Source organism: Coffea arabica, chromosome 2e (genome assembly GCF_036785885.1).
Source record: "Coffea arabica cultivar ET-39 chromosome 2e, Coffea Arabica ET-39 HiFi, whole genome shotgun sequence".
NCBI classification, from domain to species: domain Eukaryota; kingdom Viridiplantae; phylum Streptophyta; class Magnoliopsida; order Gentianales; family Rubiaceae; genus Coffea; species Coffea arabica.
The window spans coordinates 15,549,294-15,566,671 of record NC_092313.1 but is presented as its reverse complement, the minus strand read 5'-3'; the positions used below and the strand labels follow the sequence as shown (position 1 = coordinate 15,566,671).

At 38.7% G+C, this 17,378-nt stretch overlaps 4 protein-coding genes across 7 annotated transcripts; all 4 read left to right on the top strand.

Moving 5' to 3' along the window:
- Nucleotides 1-912: 912 nt before the first annotated feature.
- On the top strand, nt 913-5,189 carry LOC113731168 (probable magnesium transporter NIPA6). Of its 2 annotated transcripts, XM_072079225.1 has the most exons (10): nt 913-1,394; nt 2,805-2,861; nt 2,950-3,040; nt 3,120-3,280; nt 3,388-3,515; nt 3,620-3,757; nt 3,894-3,986; nt 4,135-4,252; nt 4,618-4,755; nt 4,851-5,189. In XM_072079225.1, exons 1-9 carry the CDS (start codon nt 1,265-1,267, stop codon nt 4,704-4,706), a joined length of 1,005 nt encoding a protein of 334 aa, XP_071935326.1. In that variant the 5' UTR covers nt 913-1,264; the 3' UTR covers nt 4,707-4,755; nt 4,851-5,189. The 2 variants fall into 2 exon arrangements, with proteins under 2 accessions (XP_071935326.1, XP_027112065.2); XM_027256264.2 differs by having other exon boundaries at nt 4,618-5,189.
- A 1,000-nt stretch (nt 5,190-6,189) lies between these two features.
- On the top strand, nt 6,190-9,068 carry LOC113731167 (eukaryotic translation initiation factor 4B3-like). 2 transcript variants are annotated; one of them, XM_027256260.2, is made up of 2 exons: nt 6,190-7,489; nt 8,662-9,068. In XM_027256260.2, exons 1-2 carry the CDS (start codon nt 6,297-6,299, stop codon nt 8,726-8,728), a joined length of 1,260 nt encoding a protein of 419 aa, XP_027112061.2. In that variant the 5' UTR covers nt 6,190-6,296; the 3' UTR covers nt 8,729-9,068. The 2 variants fall into 2 exon arrangements, with proteins under 2 accessions (XP_027112061.2, XP_027112062.2); XM_027256261.2 differs by having other exon boundaries at nt 8,668-8,944.
- A 1,678-nt stretch (nt 9,069-10,746) lies between these two features.
- Nucleotides 10,747-12,570, top strand: LOC140036723 (uncharacterized). The gene is made up of 3 exons (XM_072079224.1): nt 10,747-11,011; nt 11,545-11,965; nt 12,173-12,570. Exons 1-3 carry the CDS (start codon nt 10,861-10,863, stop codon nt 12,525-12,527), a joined length of 927 nt encoding a protein of 308 aa, XP_071935325.1. The 5' UTR covers nt 10,747-10,860; the 3' UTR covers nt 12,528-12,570.
- A 1,485-nt stretch (nt 12,571-14,055) lies between these two features.
- LOC140036721 (probable amidase At4g34880) lies at nt 14,056-17,327 on the top strand. 2 transcript variants are annotated; one of them, XM_072079220.1, is made up of 5 exons: nt 14,056-15,042; nt 15,630-15,844; nt 16,167-16,409; nt 16,494-16,700; nt 16,795-16,934. In XM_072079220.1, the coding sequence occupies exons 1-5, from the start codon at nt 14,443-14,445 to the stop codon at nt 16,835-16,837; spliced, it is 1,308 nt and encodes a 435-aa protein (XP_071935321.1). In that variant the 5' UTR covers nt 14,056-14,442; the 3' UTR covers nt 16,838-16,934. The 2 variants fall into 2 exon arrangements, with proteins under 2 accessions (XP_071935321.1, XP_071935320.1); XM_072079219.1 differs by having other exon boundaries at nt 14,233-15,042; nt 16,494-16,692; nt 16,795-17,327.
- The last annotated feature ends 51 nt before the right edge of the window (nt 17,328-17,378 follow it).

Below are 17,378 nucleotides of genomic sequence, written 5' to 3'. Positions count from 1 at the left end.
TTCCTTTCTATTGGGAATGGTATTGCGTGCAAATAATCTTATGAAAAGGCAAGCGGTGAAATTTTGCATTTGTTTAGAGGGTTATGCAATTCCTTTTTGTGACTAATTTTTTATGAAGAGTTTACTTTCCCTTTTTTTTTTTGTGAAAATCTACATATTGTGAGTGTTTGATATTCTTTTTTTTTTGGGGGGGGGAGGTGGTGGTGGTGGTGGTAGTGGAAGGGAGATGGAGGAAGCAAAGCTATCGAATTTCTAGATAAGTATATTATCAAGTCAAAATACCAATCTACAAAATAATTTTTCTCATATACTATAGAAGTTATAAAACTAGCTGGTAAATCTTTAACTTCAGGAGAGTTCAATTGAAGAAAAACAACTTTAGGTATAAAAAGATGTCTATGAAAAATAGGAATATGTTTGAAAGTTATGAACCATAAAGTACAAGTTTACATACACTATTACTTTTAGATGTTATGCTACATTAACATTAGTTTTGAATTATATTTTTGTGTATGAGATATTAGATTAGTTATGATGCATTATACACCAAAAGAGTAGGACATGTATTTTTTTTAGTGTAACTCATAAAATATATATTTATCTTAGGTAATTTGAAATTATATAAAAAATTGAAGTATTATTCTTGAAATATAATACTGAAGAAAATGTTAGGATTAATATTTCATGCACTTACAATTAATACACTATCGGATTTAGATGCATGACACTTAAAAAAAAGAAAGAGTATTTTTAGAGCATTTAAAAATTGTAGGAGTTTTTACTAATTATGTCCATTTATCCAGAAAGAAAAATAAAGGAAAAAATGAAGTACAGACGAAGCTTCCAACAAAAAGACGGCTCGACTTTAATCTGGTGTTTGAGAGGGAACTTTGACTTCATTGACTCTGAGGAGCAGAGCCTATTGAAACAAAATACACTGCAATAACGCTACCCACTACGCCACTTCCTAATTGTTGTCATTTACTTCAGTTTTAGTAGTATTTTTTTCAGATCTTTCCCTTCGTCACCTTCTCCCTTACCATTCCCCACGTTTATTGCTCGGAGAGCTCATTTTCCCTTTTTCCAGCTTTATTTTTCAATTTTATTTTTCTTTTCAAGTGGGCAGAAGAAGGTTGTAAGATAAGGCTTGTGTGTTGGAGCATTCTCTTGGCGGGAAATCAAACTTGATTGTCTTGATTTTAGTTCCTTTTTTCTCTTTTGTTGATTTGTTAATATAAAGAAGTAGTAGTAAAAGGGACGCAAGATGGGGGTGTCGGATAATTCAAGGGGGTTGATTTTGGCTATGCTGTCGAGCTTGTTTATTGGGACCAGCTTCATTTTGAAGAAGAAGGGTCTCAAGCGTGCTGCTGCTGCTTCTTCTGCTACTCGTGCAGGTCTTTTTTTCTATTATTCATCCGATTTTTTCGTAACTCTGTTAGATCTTTCCTCATTTCTTTTGTCTAATTTGATCTTTTAGTGGATAATACCCTTCTGATTCAGTAAAATTTGAACTTGCCTTTGTTTTTTGATTGATCACAGCCACCCTTCAATTTTCAGCACTCAAAGAAAATAAGAAGAAAAAAAAATGAAAAAAGAAAGAGAGAGAGATCAGTAATTCGAATAATTCTCAGAAAATTTAGTAGAAATGTTTGTGTATTGCTTAACTTCTGATTCTGTAGTGTAGTACATAAATCTTGCAATCCATGGGTTATCAGGTTTTTTTCATGGGGTTAGCAAGTTTTACGGTGGTGAGATACAGTTTTAGCTGACACATTGATCTAAACGTACTTCTCTTGGAATTTTATATGCTTGTGCTTGTGTAGTTTGGTATAAGCTGTGTTTCCTGCCAAAAAAAAGCCAACTTTATGCTTGTATTACACGTCCTATTTCTAAATTCATATCAAAGCCCTTAACTCTGCATGGATATCTGGGCATGTTCTCATCTGCTGCAGCCTTTAAATCTTCTAAAGTTTCCGCAATGATGTAATAAATGAACATTTGTTTTAAGGAAGTAAAAAAGTTACCTTTATCATTAAATTTTAGTGGTACATTTTATTCCATTGGATCAACAATTCTGAGGTATGGCTGACAGGCTGAGTGGCTTAAAGATTGGTTTTCTTGAGGGGCGTCTGATATTAAGTGGATGCCAGGGTTCTGATCTCTTTCCATTTTGAGTAGCCCTATTCAGTTGTCAAATTGAAAATAGATGGTGTCTTAGGGCTGTTGGTTTTATCATGATTTTGCCGAGACAGGTCATTGGTTGTTGGCATTGATTCAGCTATTGTGTCAGAACTAAAAGCTGTACACCTTTATAATCTCTTTATTTGACGCATTAAGGACACTATCTAATTCAGGAGATCATGTCTTGGTGAACTATGAAAAATGCCCCTTGACAGAAGTCCTCATAGCTATAATATAATATTTGAATGAATGTCTAATAAAACGTTGGAAATAGTTAAGATTGCTTTCTTGTAGTCAGTTGTTGGTACTGGATAGAAAATAAAAGTAACACATTATCTTTTTGAGAAAAATGTAAAAAATTTTGACATCCCATGATTGAAACTATGCCATAGAGAAATGAGAAAGGGAGTGCCTCGCTCAAGATTAAACATATCTAGATTCACCTTTTTCTTTTCTGGAAAAGTATTAATAACCAGAAAAATTAAGTGGCTAGCTTTTTGGATCATATGGAAATGAGTGCATAGTTGTGTAATGATGCAAGATTTATTGGAACAGACTATTTCTATTCATTATTCTTTACCCAATTCAAGAGTTTTCAGTGGTGCGATTTGTCTTTACTACAGGTGTTGGAGGGTATACTTACTTGCTTGAGCCGCTTTGGTGGACTGGCATGATTATAAGTGAGTAATAAATCATTCATGTTCCCTCTTCTCCAAGCATGGAAGCCATGCTACATAACTAATTGTAGAACATATCTGATATATGCAGTGATTGTTGGAGAAGTGGCAAATTTTGTGGCTTATATTTATGCTCCAGCTGTTATGGTGACCCCTCTTGGTGCGCTTAGTATAATTGTCAGGTATATAGTTCTTGTACTCTTGTAGATCTGATACACTCTGAAGGATGATAGCCACACTAACCTTAATGAATATGAATAGTGCTGTTTTGGCACACTTTATCTTGAAGGAACGATTGAGAAGAATGGGTGTAGTGGGATGTGTGTCATGCGTTGTTGGATCTGTGGTCATCGTAATCCATGCACCTCAGGAGCAGACTCCAAGTTCTGTACAACAGATCTGGAATTTGGCTATTCAACCAGGTCTTGATTGTTGCACAAGTCCTTAAAAACCTATACTATGTTTACTCAGATTTTCGTGGTTTCTTGATAGCATACATCATTTACACCTTACTGCATCTTTGCTGCAGCATTTCTAATTTATGTTGCAGCTACGATGTCAATAGTGCTGGCACTCGTTTTGTACTTTGAGCCTCGCTATGGGCAGTCAAACATACTAATTTACTTGGGAATTTGTTCCTTAATGGGTGCCCTTACGGTATATTAATCACTCTATTCTTGTGATTCTGTTTGTACCTTGCACATCTCAATCATCGTTTTTCTCATATTTACTGAAATGAACACCTTTCTTGGCATTTTTAGGTTGTCAGCATAAAGGCTATTGGAATTGCAATAAAGCTTACTCTAGAGGGCATTAGTCAAGTTGCATATCCGGAGACATGGGTTTTTCTTACAGTTGCTATAGTATGTGTCATCACACAGTTAAATTACCTTAACAAGGTGGGTGGTGATGATTTTATGATATGGTGCTGGTTCTTTAGAAATTAGAAGCTAATATTCATTTTCCGTTCACATACATGTTCTCCCCTTCACTTAATTAAGAGAGCATTTGTTATTTCTGCAAATTCTTGTTTAGGCACTGGATACGTTCAATGCAGCCCTTGTTTCTCCAATATATTATGTGATGTTCACAACTCTGACAATCATTGCTAGCGCTATAATGTTCAAGGTATACACCAAATCTTTTTTTCCCCCCCTCTTTTTCTGGACTTGCACCTATCCATATGGCAGTTTTTTTGGATTTGCAACTTCTTCAGAGCATTCCCACTGTTGCATGGGAATATGCACTCAATCTCTATATGTTAAATTCTTTGCAGGATTGGTCAGGACAGGACGCAAGTAGCATTGCTTCCGAGATTTGTGGATTCATCACTGTGCTTTCTGGGACAATCATACTTCATGCAACACGAGAGCAGGAAACAGCAAGTATGGCAGGTATAAGACTAAACTGGACTTTCATGGAAAAATTCATAAATGAGCTATGAGCATATTGTGGTTGTTGCTTGTCATATGTGGGTGTCATCATGAGATCACTCCTTTGACTGAACCTGCAAGCAAGCTTCTAGTGCATTTTAAAAAAAACACTTCTTTGAAGTATCCATTTATTCACATGAAATATAGAGGCATCAACTGAACCTGTATTTTAGGCTTTGAAGTTGAGATAGATCAATCCCCCAGAAAGGTGGGATTCAGCCGAAACTGGATGTTGTGAAATGCTTTTTCTTGTGCAATGACAAGTTATGCACTTGCTTTCATATTGGTATGTTTTACTGAGCAGTTGCACTTTACGTAAAATGCAGGAAGCATAACATGGTTCAATGGAGATCCAATCAAGAGCGTGGAGGATGCGCATTTTATTTTGTTGCACGATGCAGATTACCATGAATGAGTAAATTTTCATACCTTAGCTGCAACAACATTATTCTTTTGCAATGAAGGTACATCAGCAGCTGGATTTTTGTTTTACTTACCGGGCGAATATCATTCCTGCATAGTCTCATCAAACAGCTGCTTGAATCGTTGCAAATGCCAGATATTCCTGGTGCTCCTCATCCCAAGGGTGATAAAATGGTATTACAGAGTCCCAAAGCTCCTAGACATTCCCTAACTGGAGCAGAGCTTTTGCTCACGGCACATCTTGTAATTGAGATTGCGGTTTGTACATACGTGAGGTATAATTTTTTTCATTTTTTTTTTCACTTCGTGAGTTGCGATTGTGAATTGGTTTCCAAATTTTGTTTGCTGATTCACTATTGGTTCATGCTTGTAACGCCCTCCTTTCCTGTTGGTGCTTATTGAGCAAAACAATTTTGCAGAGTCGTATTGATTGTATAACTTCTATTTACTGGGCATTTATGGATCATTTGACAAAGTGCGATCGACTTTTTTATTTTTCTGTTTGGGTCCAATTTTTGATGCGCGAAAGATATTATCACGAAAAAGATATAGGATTAACTTTTTATACATCAACAATGCAATAGTTTTCTTTATACAAGTAGTTATGGGTGATTGTGGTTCGGGCATCTTGATTAGGGTTTCAAACGAGATTAGTCGAGTCAAATTTTAAAATTTACCAAGTTCGAACTTGACGAGTTCTTAATGTAAAGTTCGAACTTGAACTCGATCTCAAATTCGAGTTGAATTGAGCTTGAGTTTAAAAAAAATAAAAGATAATTACTTCAATTTTAAAAAATGGAAAAAGCAGTAATTTTTTAATAAATAATAAAATATTAGATATATATATAATTTTATTATTAAAATAAAAAATTTTAAAATATATAAATATAATTAGTTTGGCTCGCTAACTAATGAGTTGAGTATTTTTTATCTCAGCCTACTATTAGCTTGCTTTAATTGAGCAGCTTACTATTTGCTTGCGAGCAGCTTAATCCGGATACATTTGTTTTTAATGTTTTAGAATTGGGAGAATCTTGCTGGGCATCAATTCGGAGATTATTTGTGCCAGGATCATCCAGTTGGCATATCAGTTTGTTTACGTGTCTGATTTTTTTTTTTTTTTTTTTAATGATAGCAATCAAAGGCCAAAGATAAGTTCTCCTTAGTTTCCGAGCCATTGGAAAATATTCCTTAACCGGAAAAAAAAAAGAAAAGGAAATACCTCTTCTTTCACCCAAAAAAAAAAAAACAAAAAAGGACTCCGATCGATCCTTTCGGCCTGCGTAATCCGAATCAACAGAAGAAGAAGAAAAGAAAAGCCGAACCACTCCATCTGCACCGTCCAATCGAAACCAATTCCCAAAAGAAATCCCAATTAAATTCAGGACATTGAATAGTGAGCGTCGGATCAAATTCCGACGCCCACTCTTTTGTTTATTATTTATTTATTCAATAGTATTATAAAAAGCAGCACAGCCATTCGCTTCCAACCAACGCAACGCAGAAACAAAAAAAACTCACAGAAGAAACCTCTCAGCCTTCGACGTACGCAGTAAGAATAGAAAGAAACCCGCAAACAATCATGGCGGCAACTGTCAGCGCGTGGGCTAAACCAGGCGCGTGGGCACTCGACTCCGAAGAAAACGAAGCGGACCTTCTCCAGCAACACAATCAAGACTCCCTCACCGGCGTCCATCTCTCCAACGGCGCCGCCGCCAACTCTGCTCCCACTGCCGACTTCCCATCCCTTGCCACCGCCGCCGCCACCAAGCCCAAGAAGAAAAAGGGCCAAACCCTTTCCCTTCAGGAGTTCTCCACTTTCGGCACCACCCCTAAGCCGTCTTCTTCGTCCTCGTCTCAACCCTCCAGGGGTCTTACCCACGATGAACTCTTGGCTCTCCCAACTGGCCCCCGCCAGCGCTCCGCTGAAGAGCTCGACCGCAACAAAGGCTTCAGATCCTATGGCAATAACTACGATAGGCCGGGAAGGGGCTCCTCCGACGAGCAGCCTCGCCGTCCGAGGGATTCCAGCAGGGATTTAGCGCCTTCCCGTGCCGATGAAATTGACGACTGGGGTGCCCTGAAGAAATCTACCGCTGGCAACGGTAACTTGTTTGAGCGGAGGGAAAGAGGGGAGAGAGGAGGGTTCTTCTCGGATTCGCAGTCTCGTGCGGATGAAGTTGATAACTGGGCTTCGAATAAGACGTTTGTGCCCTCTGAGAGTCGGAGGAATGATAGAAGAGGAGGTTTTGAATCGAATGGCGGCGCTGACTCGGCAAACTGGGTGAAGAGGAAGGAAGAAGAGGGGAGGAAATTTGGGTCTTCCGGTGGTGGGGCTTTTGATAGTTTGAGAGAGAGAAGAGGTGGGGGTTTTGATTCGGCTAATGGCGGTGGGCCAGATTCAGACAGCTGGGGACGGAAGAAAGAGGAGGTTGCCACTGCAGGTGGGAGGCCGAGGTTGAATTTGCAGCCTAGGACACTACCCGTAGGTGAGCAGAATGAGAGTGGAGTGAAGCCTAAGGGGTCAAGCCCATTTGGCAGCGCAAGGCCAAGGGAAGAGGTTTTGAAGCAGAAGGGGCAGGACTGGAAAGAGATCGATGAAAAGCTTGAGTCTGTCAAGATTAAAGAGGCAGTAGCCGCAGTGGAAGAAAAGCCAACTTTTGGGAAGAGAGGTTTTGGTAGTGGTAATTGGAGGGGTGGCTTCCAGCAGGAGGAAAAAAATGAGAGAGCTTGGAGGAAACCAGAGCCACAGCCCGAGGATGCTCGCCCTCTGAGGTCAGTGAAGTTGGCTTTGGATTGAATTTAGTTGCTCTAACTGCTTGGTTTTCCTGATTACTGTTTGAGTTTAGTTTCGTTTTGTTGGTCTGACTAAATTGATAGGTGTCCTGCTTGAATTGTTTAGGCTATGTTAAAAGACTTGATGTCATGAGTTTGTATAAGAAGTTAAATAAGTGATTGGAGACAATCTTGAATGGGGCAAGTTTTACTATGGACATTCCAACCAATTTAGTACCTTTTTGGGGGGGGGGGGGGTTTAAGGTAATGGAAGCTTTTGATAGAAACTTTTGTATAATGGGGGGCTATCGTCAAATTGGCTAGTTCACATTTTGCAATTTTGCAATTTGTATCTGCAGCTTAACGTGTGGTGTATCATTTTTCATCTCGACGTGGTTTTACATTCATAAAAATGGTTGTTTACTTGTATTTGCGTGATAGCCATCATTACTTAGGACACATTCATGCAGAATCCTGTCTACTTTTTACGAATTTCTTAGGAGTCTGTGTCTTCATTTAATTTGCCTTTTCTTCTCTATATGGTTCCTTAGGTAGTCTTTGTCTTGGTTTGATTTGCCTTTTCTTCTCTGTACTGTTCCTTTTTTTCTTTTTTTTTTTAATTTGACAGCAGTCGCTTATCAGTTCCCCTAGGATTGTTATGGTCCTGGTTTCATTAGTTGTAAATTGTACATCATGTGACAGACAACTGTAGTATGGTACATACTTGAGTGAGTGAATCTTTTTCTGTACCTAGATGTCTTTTTCATTTTTTATTTTTGTGCTTGATGGATTTGGAGTAATCATAGGTTCCATCATCTTTAAAGAGCTCGATACAGCTGCCAAGCTTGATTTTGTTTTGCCCAACTTGTGATACATGTTTTTTATTTTGGTTTTTCTTTTCCTGTTCTTTTTTTTTTTTTTGGGGTGGTTCAGTTGTATTTCTATTGTTTGGTTTTGATATCTTTCTGATTATATTGACCAGAGGATTCAAGGGTTTTTAAGCTCTACTGACTATCAGTGTGTATAGGTGCGCTCTGGCTTGCCTTTAAAAGTGAGAGCGACATAAGAAGTCGGTTTGTTAGTTGGTCTGCATAATTTAAATGTTGCATTTTATTTCATTTTTCTAGTTGGATTTTCTGATAAACGTTTTATTCCCTGGCTTTTTTGTCAAGTTCCAGTGCTGAAAAGACTGAAGATGTGCCAGTGGAAGAAGCTGAGGATAAAAGCTCACAAATATGAAGCTGAATTTGAGATTTGGGAAAGTTTTGGAGTGATGAAATATGCAGGTTTCTGTGTCTTTGTTTTGTGCTTTGTGCTGACTGGAGCTCATTTTGAGGGACATAATTGAGGCAGTTTTGGTAGGAAACTGAGTAGACTATTCATTGTTTTGAGGCCTAATGGCTGGTTTGTAGTGGGCGTGGTATTTATTACTAGTAAAAACAAGTTTTGTTGTTACTGGATGTCATTATTATTATTCTTTGAATCTGGTCCGCTCAATTTTGTTGTTACAAAACTGGAGTGTTTTATGTTGTCAACTACTACTACTACATAGTAACAGATTCAAACCTTTTTCGCATTATTTGATGTGTGAATATCTATTCTATTCTGCTGAGAAGATTTTTATGTTCTCCTTTCTCAGCAATGTTATGGACGCATGTTTTGGATTTTTTTTTTTTTTAAAAATGGTTACATTGCTTTGTGTGGAATCTTCAGTTATTTAGTAAAACTTGGAATTGCTGAACATTAATGTGTAACAGCAAACCGGAAAAACTGTTACAACGACCCGCAATGAGTGGAGGTCCTGAATTCATGAGTTGGTTCTCTGTTGATGATAATATATTCATTCCTTCCAAGATTTTATTGGGCTGAGTTGCAAATTGTTTTGCGTCTATAGGGTTATTGCAATAGACGACGCACAAAACTAACACGTAAAAATCAAGACACAAAACCTCACTTCAAAAACCCAGCAAGCATCATACAACTATTACTACTACTAAGTAGTAACTAATCACTAAAACACGGTTGTGACTTGTGAGAGAGCAGGATCTCTACTTCCGAGTGTTACCATTACAATACCAATAATATCTCATCAGCTGAATTTTGTCCAATTTACAATGCTGAATAATCAATCAATCAATCAATTCTGAAGTCTAGTAGTGCTCGTGTGAAATCAATCAATTTTCTCTCCATCCAAAAAGGGGAAAAATATATATATATATATATATATATATATATATATCCAAAAAGAAAAGCATGTATGAATCAGATTAAATGGACGGAGAAATATTCCCCAGGGGACCCAATTGTCCTCCATCGCAGTAATGCATGTTCCTTACAAACTTAATAACCGCCAGCCAACTACAAGAAGCTTCGGACACATGTAGTGGTAAAAATGCATTCCACGCAATTCTTTTCTTTTCATTGGAAAGAGAAAGAGACCGGCCTACACGTGCCGCTACCAGTAAATACAGCTCTCGGGGAAACAAACCGTAACAAGTCCCTTAATCCTATTCCTTGCATCGCATCGTCGTTCACTTCCTGACACGAACTGATTGATAAAAGACAGAAATTTGATGGCAATCATTTTTATTAGCTAAGGCTGGATTATAGGCCTTGAGTGCAATGCAAATCAAGCAACTTTGTCGGAGCATAACTCATATACGAGGAGTTTCAATGCTGAAAATGGATTTTAAGGGCACACATGATCATGAAGTATTCCTAACCTACTCAGTATCGCAAGGTAAATATTGGGTATTCTTTCACTTGTCGGTGCAATTCAAGTCACCAGGGACTTGACAATGAATTGAAAAGGATTCCATACCATATTTCGTCTCCTCTCTCTTTTAGCAGCAATGCAGATGGAAGAAGGCATACATGACTATCAGCAGAATGCATAACACCGCAGATTATGCGAATCCAGCTCCTAACAAGGAAAAGAACACTACTTAGAAAGGAGTGTTGCCCCGAGCTGCAAAGCATGCAAAGACGATGCCGCAACTGAAGGCAACGGGTTAGAAAATTTATTGCTATAACTGCATTTTTTCGCTGGATCCTAATAATTTCACCAGCCTTAAATGAAGGTCTGCGTACCATACCATCTATATTACAGCGAATGTGGCTCAACACCCCCCCATAAATGGAGACAGTTGAGTGTTGGGGTAAAGCCACCCCACCTTCTATTAAATTCTGGTCCTTTTTCTTTTTAACTTTTAAGAGTCAGCTAGCACTCGTTCACATTCACATTTCCACAAACCCTCAAATGTTTACATTCCCAGCGTTACCAGCACACACACACAGTAGTATATATACTCAAGTTTTACGCTTTGTAGCTACCACAGCTCTCCAAAGACAATAATAGGTTCTCAAGTTCCATGGATTGGTCAGACAAGCTCTGCTTTGCAGCTTTACTGATTGCTGCTGCTGTCATACATGGCACCAGTGGAGATACCACGGTTACCGGCACCGTCTTCTGTGACCAATGCAAAGACGGTCAAATATCCCTCTTCGATTATCCCCTTTACGGTAAGATGAGTAAATTATCGGTACATTTTCTTGTTACAATCCTCCATCAAAATTGACTGGTGTTCAGTAAAAATGCGAACTTTAAATCCTCGCTTTAACATTTTGATCACATTAAATCTGTGCTGACGGAAGAAACAGTTACTCTTTTGATGATGTCTGGTGCTTTAAATTTCTCTATCTGGTTGATAGTCCAGCCGCAAGTCTTTACTTTGTTGCTGTATATGCACTTTAACAGGGGCGTATTAATTTTGTGCTCCAATAATCTCCCAATGGTCCACAGACTACTAATTGTCACGCTCACTGTATATTTCTGAAAACATAAACAAATCAAACACTTCTGAAGCATGATTGAAATCTCAGTTTGGTGCTGAAAATTTTTGCTCATGCAACTTGGAGATCTCAGTAGAGGTTCACCGTGAAATTCTGTACATGTCTTTGCTCAAAATTGATCAAGACAATTCAAAGCCTGAGAAGTGATAATATGCTCTCTACGAGTATTAATTTTACCACCCATTTTTTTCCTTTTAATGCAGGAATAAAGGTAACGATGGCCTGCCCTGACAGTAACGGACAACTGGTAGCATGGAGAGAAGAAACAACGAACTGGGTAGGAGGTTACGCGATGAGGTTCGATGGCACACCAGATTTGAGAGGTTGCTATGCTCAAGTTTCAGGTGGGCAAGGTTCATCAGGCTGCGGGGCAGCGGCTGGTCCGCCCAAGTCTCTCAGATTAATGTTCAACATGTTCGATATGGAAATGTACGTTGTTGATCCCCTGATTTCTCAGCCTGCACAACCCATGTCCTTCTGCCCCAGGTCCACCTCCCCTGTACCAGCACCCGTAAACCCTGCATTACCTCCTCCGGCAACCTCATTTCCCCAACCACCGCCTGTGGCGCGATCAACTCCATTGCCGCCAATTCCATTTGTGGAAGCTTCAGCTTGCCCGTATCAGTAAGTTCATACCCGATGGCTAAAAATGTAGCCATGGGAGTTTTGGATGTAGGACCATACCAACTTTTTTTTTTCTTTTAAAGAAACGGGGATTGATTTTTTTTTTTTGGGGGGGGGGGGGTGGTTATTTTTGTTAATTGTCTTCAATAAAGATTAGTAGAATAATAATGCTTATTGTGGCACATATTTACAAGAGCTCCTGTGCAGAAAGTGGATAATGCCAGAATACAGATGCCACTGGAAGGTGGTGACACCAGACACAAAGGTGGCGGTTGCGTTCGGATTGATAGCTGCGCAGAGATATGGGACGGACTTGACGCTGTCGAGAGGGTTGCAGGGGAAAGGGGAAGCTTATAGGACCCTGCTGAGAGAAGGGACGGCTGCGCTTCTGAATTCCTACAACAGCATTCAGTTTGCTTACCATCCTCTGGCCGTAATTGAACATATGAATTGGGCGTTGACGGGTTCTTCGGAGCAAGTTTTAGGCACTGCTCTCAAATTCATGAGGGCCAATTCGGGCAACGCTCATCTTTCCTGTACGCTTTCTCCTTGCAAGTCATGATTTATCACTACCACTCCAATCAATAGTCATTCCTTTTGCTGTATCCATTTTTCAATGTTGGACTTTGGATCCTCTTCTTATATTTCTACACCTCCTCGTAATTTGTAGCACTTTTTTACACCGTAGTAGCAAGCTCCAGCTTGTATTTATCCTTAATTCCAGGTTTTATTTTAAAAGTTACAAATATGAGTTGAGCTTTTAAGGGCTGGTGATTTATGCCAGCTTTGTATTGGATATATGCCAGCTTCGTATTGCAGACTTAAAGCTGCATTCTTCTTAAATGCCTCCCTACATGAGACAGAGATGAGATGAGATGGGTTCATTCTTTTATATCTTAACTCTTACAGTTGCATGTGTTAGGGGGAAAACATTTTGAAAAAGCTCACTATCTAAGTTAGAAATCCAATTCTGATTCAAAAACTTGAGTTGTGAAGTCTTGAATCCTTATATATATATAGTTCTCTTTTTTCATCTCTTGAATTAACGTGGGACATAATCCTTACCTATGAATCTAACAGCATGATACATACACTAACTAATTGCATTGATGTAGGGCCTCCGAAGCACAAAATAATATTACGATTGAAGATTTCTTCTCTATTCTTTTAATAATAATAATAAGGGGACCATTTAACCACAACTATCTGGTAAGTTTGCGAATGTCTTTCGGGCGCACGATTGTTTGTCGCTTCAACGACGTAATTATCTTGGCCACGACCTTCTTGTTTGGTTGACAAGTTTATATGCTACAAGTTTATTAAAAACTTTAGTTACAGTAACCTCAAAAAACTTCTCAATATTTTTAAACTATACACTTCAAAATATTTTTTAAAAAAAAATATACTTCAAAAATTGTTTTAAAAATTTCTACAATAAGTTACAGTAAAATTTTAGACAAACATCTAAAAAACTCACTTGCCAAACGGGCATGTACAGTTTCTTTGTACAAACAAAAAGTTGTGTACAGGAAGATTTGTTTCTTTAATTTCCCGGAAAATTTTTTTCCCTATGAGGGTCAAAGTAAACAACTTCTGCGCTCAGTTACCGTCAACTCCAGTCGTCCTTGATTGGAGTCAATTTTCCAATGACATCAAGTAGTTTAATTAAAAAAATAAAATAAGACCCACATCTCCTCAAGATTCAGACACGAGTCCATTTGCTAGAATTAATAAAAGGAAAAATGACCAATTCAATCCCTAAACCTTTTCACTAATATCGATACAGTCCCTAACTTTTATTTCTAACCAATTTAATACGTGAACTAAGGCATTCTTTGAATTGCATTTTTTGTAGAAAAATTATTGTATCGATTTAATATATGTGAGGTAAAAAGATAATTGAAAAATATGTTCATGAAAATTGTAGCAATTTTTCTTTGGTGTCCAAACAAAGCCTCGGATCCAATTAAAACCTTTTATGGTGGCACCACCATCTAGAAGCAATTTGCTCCTAATTTAACAATTCAACAAGAGCATTTTAAGAACATTAAATTGTCTCCTCTCTCCACCATCAATCTCTATTACACAGCCGTTCATCCCCTTCTTCTTCTTCCTTGGTTTTGAAAGGAGGAGGAGATAGGAGGCGGCGATGGAGATTAATGGTGGGCAAAGGAGATCGACTAAAGTTTCCAAAATGTTTCTATTTAATTGTTAAATTAGGAGTCAAATTACTTTTATATGGTGGCGTTGCTGCATAAGATCTTATATGGATTCAGAAATTAAGTTTACATATCAAATTGATCAGAAGTAAAAGTTAGAGACTAAATTAACATTAGTGAAAAAGTTTAGGGATGAATTTGGCTATTTCCTCATTAGTGAAATAGTATCGAAGCATTGGCCATTGGCAAAGAGTGGACTTTTATAGCTTAGAAAGCATCAACAATTTAATTTAGCCCGTTGAAAACTTCACAGAACAAATGGACGCCAAACGCCAATTTTCTCTGCCATTAAAGCTAATCTTATTCTGTATTTTAGGAACAACAGGAATTTGCGTTAGTCTGAGCAGCACCAATATCATCAATCGGCAAGCCCAGTTTGTGGAGGATGAGGATTTCAAGATTGAAGAAGCCAGCATCCCAGATATCCAGCGGGCCTTCGCCTCAAAAAAGCTCACTTCAAGACAACTGGTTGACTTCTACTTAAACCAGATCCACACCCTTAATCCGGTGCTTCGCGGGGTAATTGAAGTGAACCCGGAAGCTCGAGATCAAGCAGACGAGGCTGATCGTATTCGAGACAGCATCAATTGCAATGCATCATACTCGACGTCCTTGTTGAGTGATATGCATGGAATTCCTGTGCTTCTCAAGGATAGCATCAACACTTATGATAAACTCAATACTAGTGCTGGGTCGTATGCCCTGTTGGGGTCAAAGGTGGCTCGAGATGCCGGGGTGGTGGAGCGCCTCAGGAAAGCCGGGGCCGTCATTTTGGGCAAGTCCAGCATGAGCGAGTGGTACCAACTTAGGGACCCGAGGCTCCCCAGTGGCTGGTGTGCTAGAAGTGGCCAGAGTCTGGTTAGTTTTTTCACCTAGTATATAGTATTTTGTTTTGTGTTTTGTGGTTTTTTTTTTTGGCTCCTGTTTGTTTTCTGACTTCATTGTTTGACTTGCTTCTTAAGTTCTAACACTAGTAATAGTTGTGAGACCAAACAGTTTCGTGATTTAATTCCAATGTTCAGTATGTTTAAATTTTAATGTCTGATTCAGCTCTATACATTTAAATGCAACTAAAGAAATTTGAGGCCATACAGTCTTACAGTCTTTTAGTTTCTCTAAAGAAAAGAATGGTCTGGAGTACTTATGAGCATTAAAGAAAGGTTTGAAAATTTATTGGATATCATTTTTGACCAATATATTTCCAGTTGCATTTTACAGACTTCTCTATTTAAACGCTCTCATACTTTGCTTGCACTGCCCTCAATGCCAATTGAAGCCTCCGTCTTGTGATCACAGGTGTAATATCTTGCATACATGACTGTTATTGTAAGTCAGAAACAAATCAGCACATTTCTAAAAGAAAAGAGACAAAACTAAAAATTCTTACTAGCTGTGCCTGAACATTCTATGTGCGAAATCAATTGGTGGTGTTGTGGGATGTGCAGAATCCTTATGTGCAAGGGGGAGATCCTTGTGGATCCAGCAGTGGATCTGCAATATCAGTAGCGGCAAATATGGTGGCCGTTTCACTGGGCACTGAAACAGATGGGTCTATCCTCTGCCCTGCTGATTCCAACTCTGTTGTAGGCTTTAAACCCACTGTTGGACTAACTAGCCGCGCTGGAGTCATACCTGTTTCACCCCGGCAGGACACAATTGGGTATTTACTTTCTCGTTTTCATGTGTTATTGCATGATATAACACTTTACCATTTGTAACTGTTCGAAAGGAACAAGTTAATAGTTGGCAGTCGTCAAATGTAATATTGATATCAAGTTTTCTGAACAAAAACAAGATCATGAGAGGTTATGTTAAATAGCTTCTGAATAACCATAAGATTTGCAATATTTTTTATGTTTAGACTGAAAGATAGCATTTGGAGAAAATACAGAATAAATGCTCCGGCAAACTTCTGCCTGCATGTTTTTGTACCGACTCTTTTGGCTTTGAGGCTGATGCTTACTTCTTGTACTCAATTGCAGCCCAATATGCAGAACAGTTTCTGATGCTGTTTACGTACTTGATGCAATTGTGGGGTTTGATCCAAGAGACCATGAAGCGACAAAAGCAGCTACCAAGTTCATTCCTGTTGCCGGCTATAAGCAATTCCTCAACAAAGATGGGCTCAAAGGGAAGAAATTGGGTGTGCTAAGAAATCCCTTTGTCAACCTTTCGAATAGGTCCAATGCTGTTCCAATTCTTGAGAGTCATTTGCGCACATTAAGGTACAAAAGTGATATTCTACTAGTTATAGGCCAGTGCTTTTACTTAGTTAACATGTTCTTTTCTTCTACCTGAAAAAATTGAAGCCAGCAAGGTGCAACTATTATTGATGATTTGGAGATATCCAATATTGATGTCATTTTAGACCCATTTCAAAGTGGTGAGACTGTAGCAATGCTGGCTGAATTTAAGCTCTCCCTCAACGATTATCTGCAAGGCCTGACTGAATCCCCTGTGCGGTCGTTGGGTGACATTATAGCATTCAACAAAAACAATCCGGATTTGGTATTTTGGTTGTCTAAAATTGACATCATATTACACGATTAAATGGTCAGCAACATCTCAAATGAAGACTAACACATTTCTCATTAACTCATGGTTTTGCAGGAGAGTTTTGGTGACTTTGATGGTCAAGATTTTTTCATTGTAGCGGACTTCACAAATGGGATTGGTGAGCAAGAAAGGAAGGCAATAGAGTTGATGGAAAAGTTGTCAGGAGACGGCTTCGAGAAATTGATTTTGGAGAATGATTTAGATGCGGTGGTGACATTAGGTTCATCAGCAGCAAGAGTTTTGGCAATTGGAGGGTATCCTGGAATCACTGTGCCTGCCGGCTATGATAGAGATGGGATGCCGTTTGGGATGCTTTTTGCTGGTTTGAAGGGGATGGAGGCGAAGCTAATTGAGATAGCTTTTGCTTTTGAAGAAGCTACCATGATCCGCAGGCCTCCCATCTACGGATCGGTTGAATTTATTTGAAATGCTTTCCACTGCGTCTTTGATCTTAGGCATGCGATTATGAGGTTCAATAGTGTAATAGTAAATGGAATTTCAATTTTTCTTAAACTTAATGTTCACATAGACGGGAATATTACTAATTGCAAAAGCAAGAGAAAGTGGTGTACTCGGAGTTCGTTAAATACTATTGCTGCCCTTCTCTGCTAGAAGATTGAATCCTGTGAGCGGAGTAT

Excerpts from the sequence above, each read along its gene's own strand:
- LOC113731168 (XM_072079225.1), top strand. The coding sequence starts at position 1,265 with ATGGGGGTGTCGGATAATTCAAGGGGGTTGATTTTGGCTATGCTGTCG. Across the intron at positions 2,862-2,949 it reads GTGGACTGGCATGATTATAA|TGATTGTTGGAGAAGTGGCA; the intron begins GTGAGTAATAAA and ends TGATATATGCAG. Across the intron at positions 3,987-4,134 it reads CTAGCGCTATAATGTTCAAG|GATTGGTCAGGACAGGACGC; the intron begins GTATACACCAAA and ends AATTCTTTGCAG.
- LOC113731167 (XM_027256260.2), top strand. The coding sequence starts at position 6,297 with ATGGCGGCAACTGTCAGCGCGTGGGCTAAACCAGGCGCGTGGGCACTC. Across the intron at positions 7,490-8,661 it reads GAGGATGCTCGCCCTCTGAG|TTCCAGTGCTGAAAAGACTG; the intron begins GTCAGTGAAGTT and ends TTTTTTGTCAAG.
- LOC140036723 (XM_072079224.1), top strand. The coding sequence starts at position 10,861 with ATGGATTGGTCAGACAAGCTCTGCTTTGCAGCTTTACTGATTGCTGCT. Across the intron at positions 11,012-11,544 it reads CTTCGATTATCCCCTTTACG|GAATAAAGGTAACGATGGCC; the intron begins GTAAGATGAGTA and ends CTTTTAATGCAG. Across the intron at positions 11,966-12,172 it reads GCTTCAGCTTGCCCGTATCA|AAAGTGGATAATGCCAGAAT; the intron begins GTAAGTTCATAC and ends GCTCCTGTGCAG.
- LOC140036721 (XM_072079219.1), top strand. The coding sequence starts at position 14,443 with ATGGACGCCAAACGCCAATTTTCTCTGCCATTAAAGCTAATCTTATTC. Across the intron at positions 15,043-15,629 it reads CTAGAAGTGGCCAGAGTCTG|AATCCTTATGTGCAAGGGGG; the intron begins GTTAGTTTTTTC and ends TGGGATGTGCAG. Across the intron at positions 15,845-16,166 it reads CCCCGGCAGGACACAATTGG|CCCAATATGCAGAACAGTTT; the intron begins GTATTTACTTTC and ends ACTCAATTGCAG.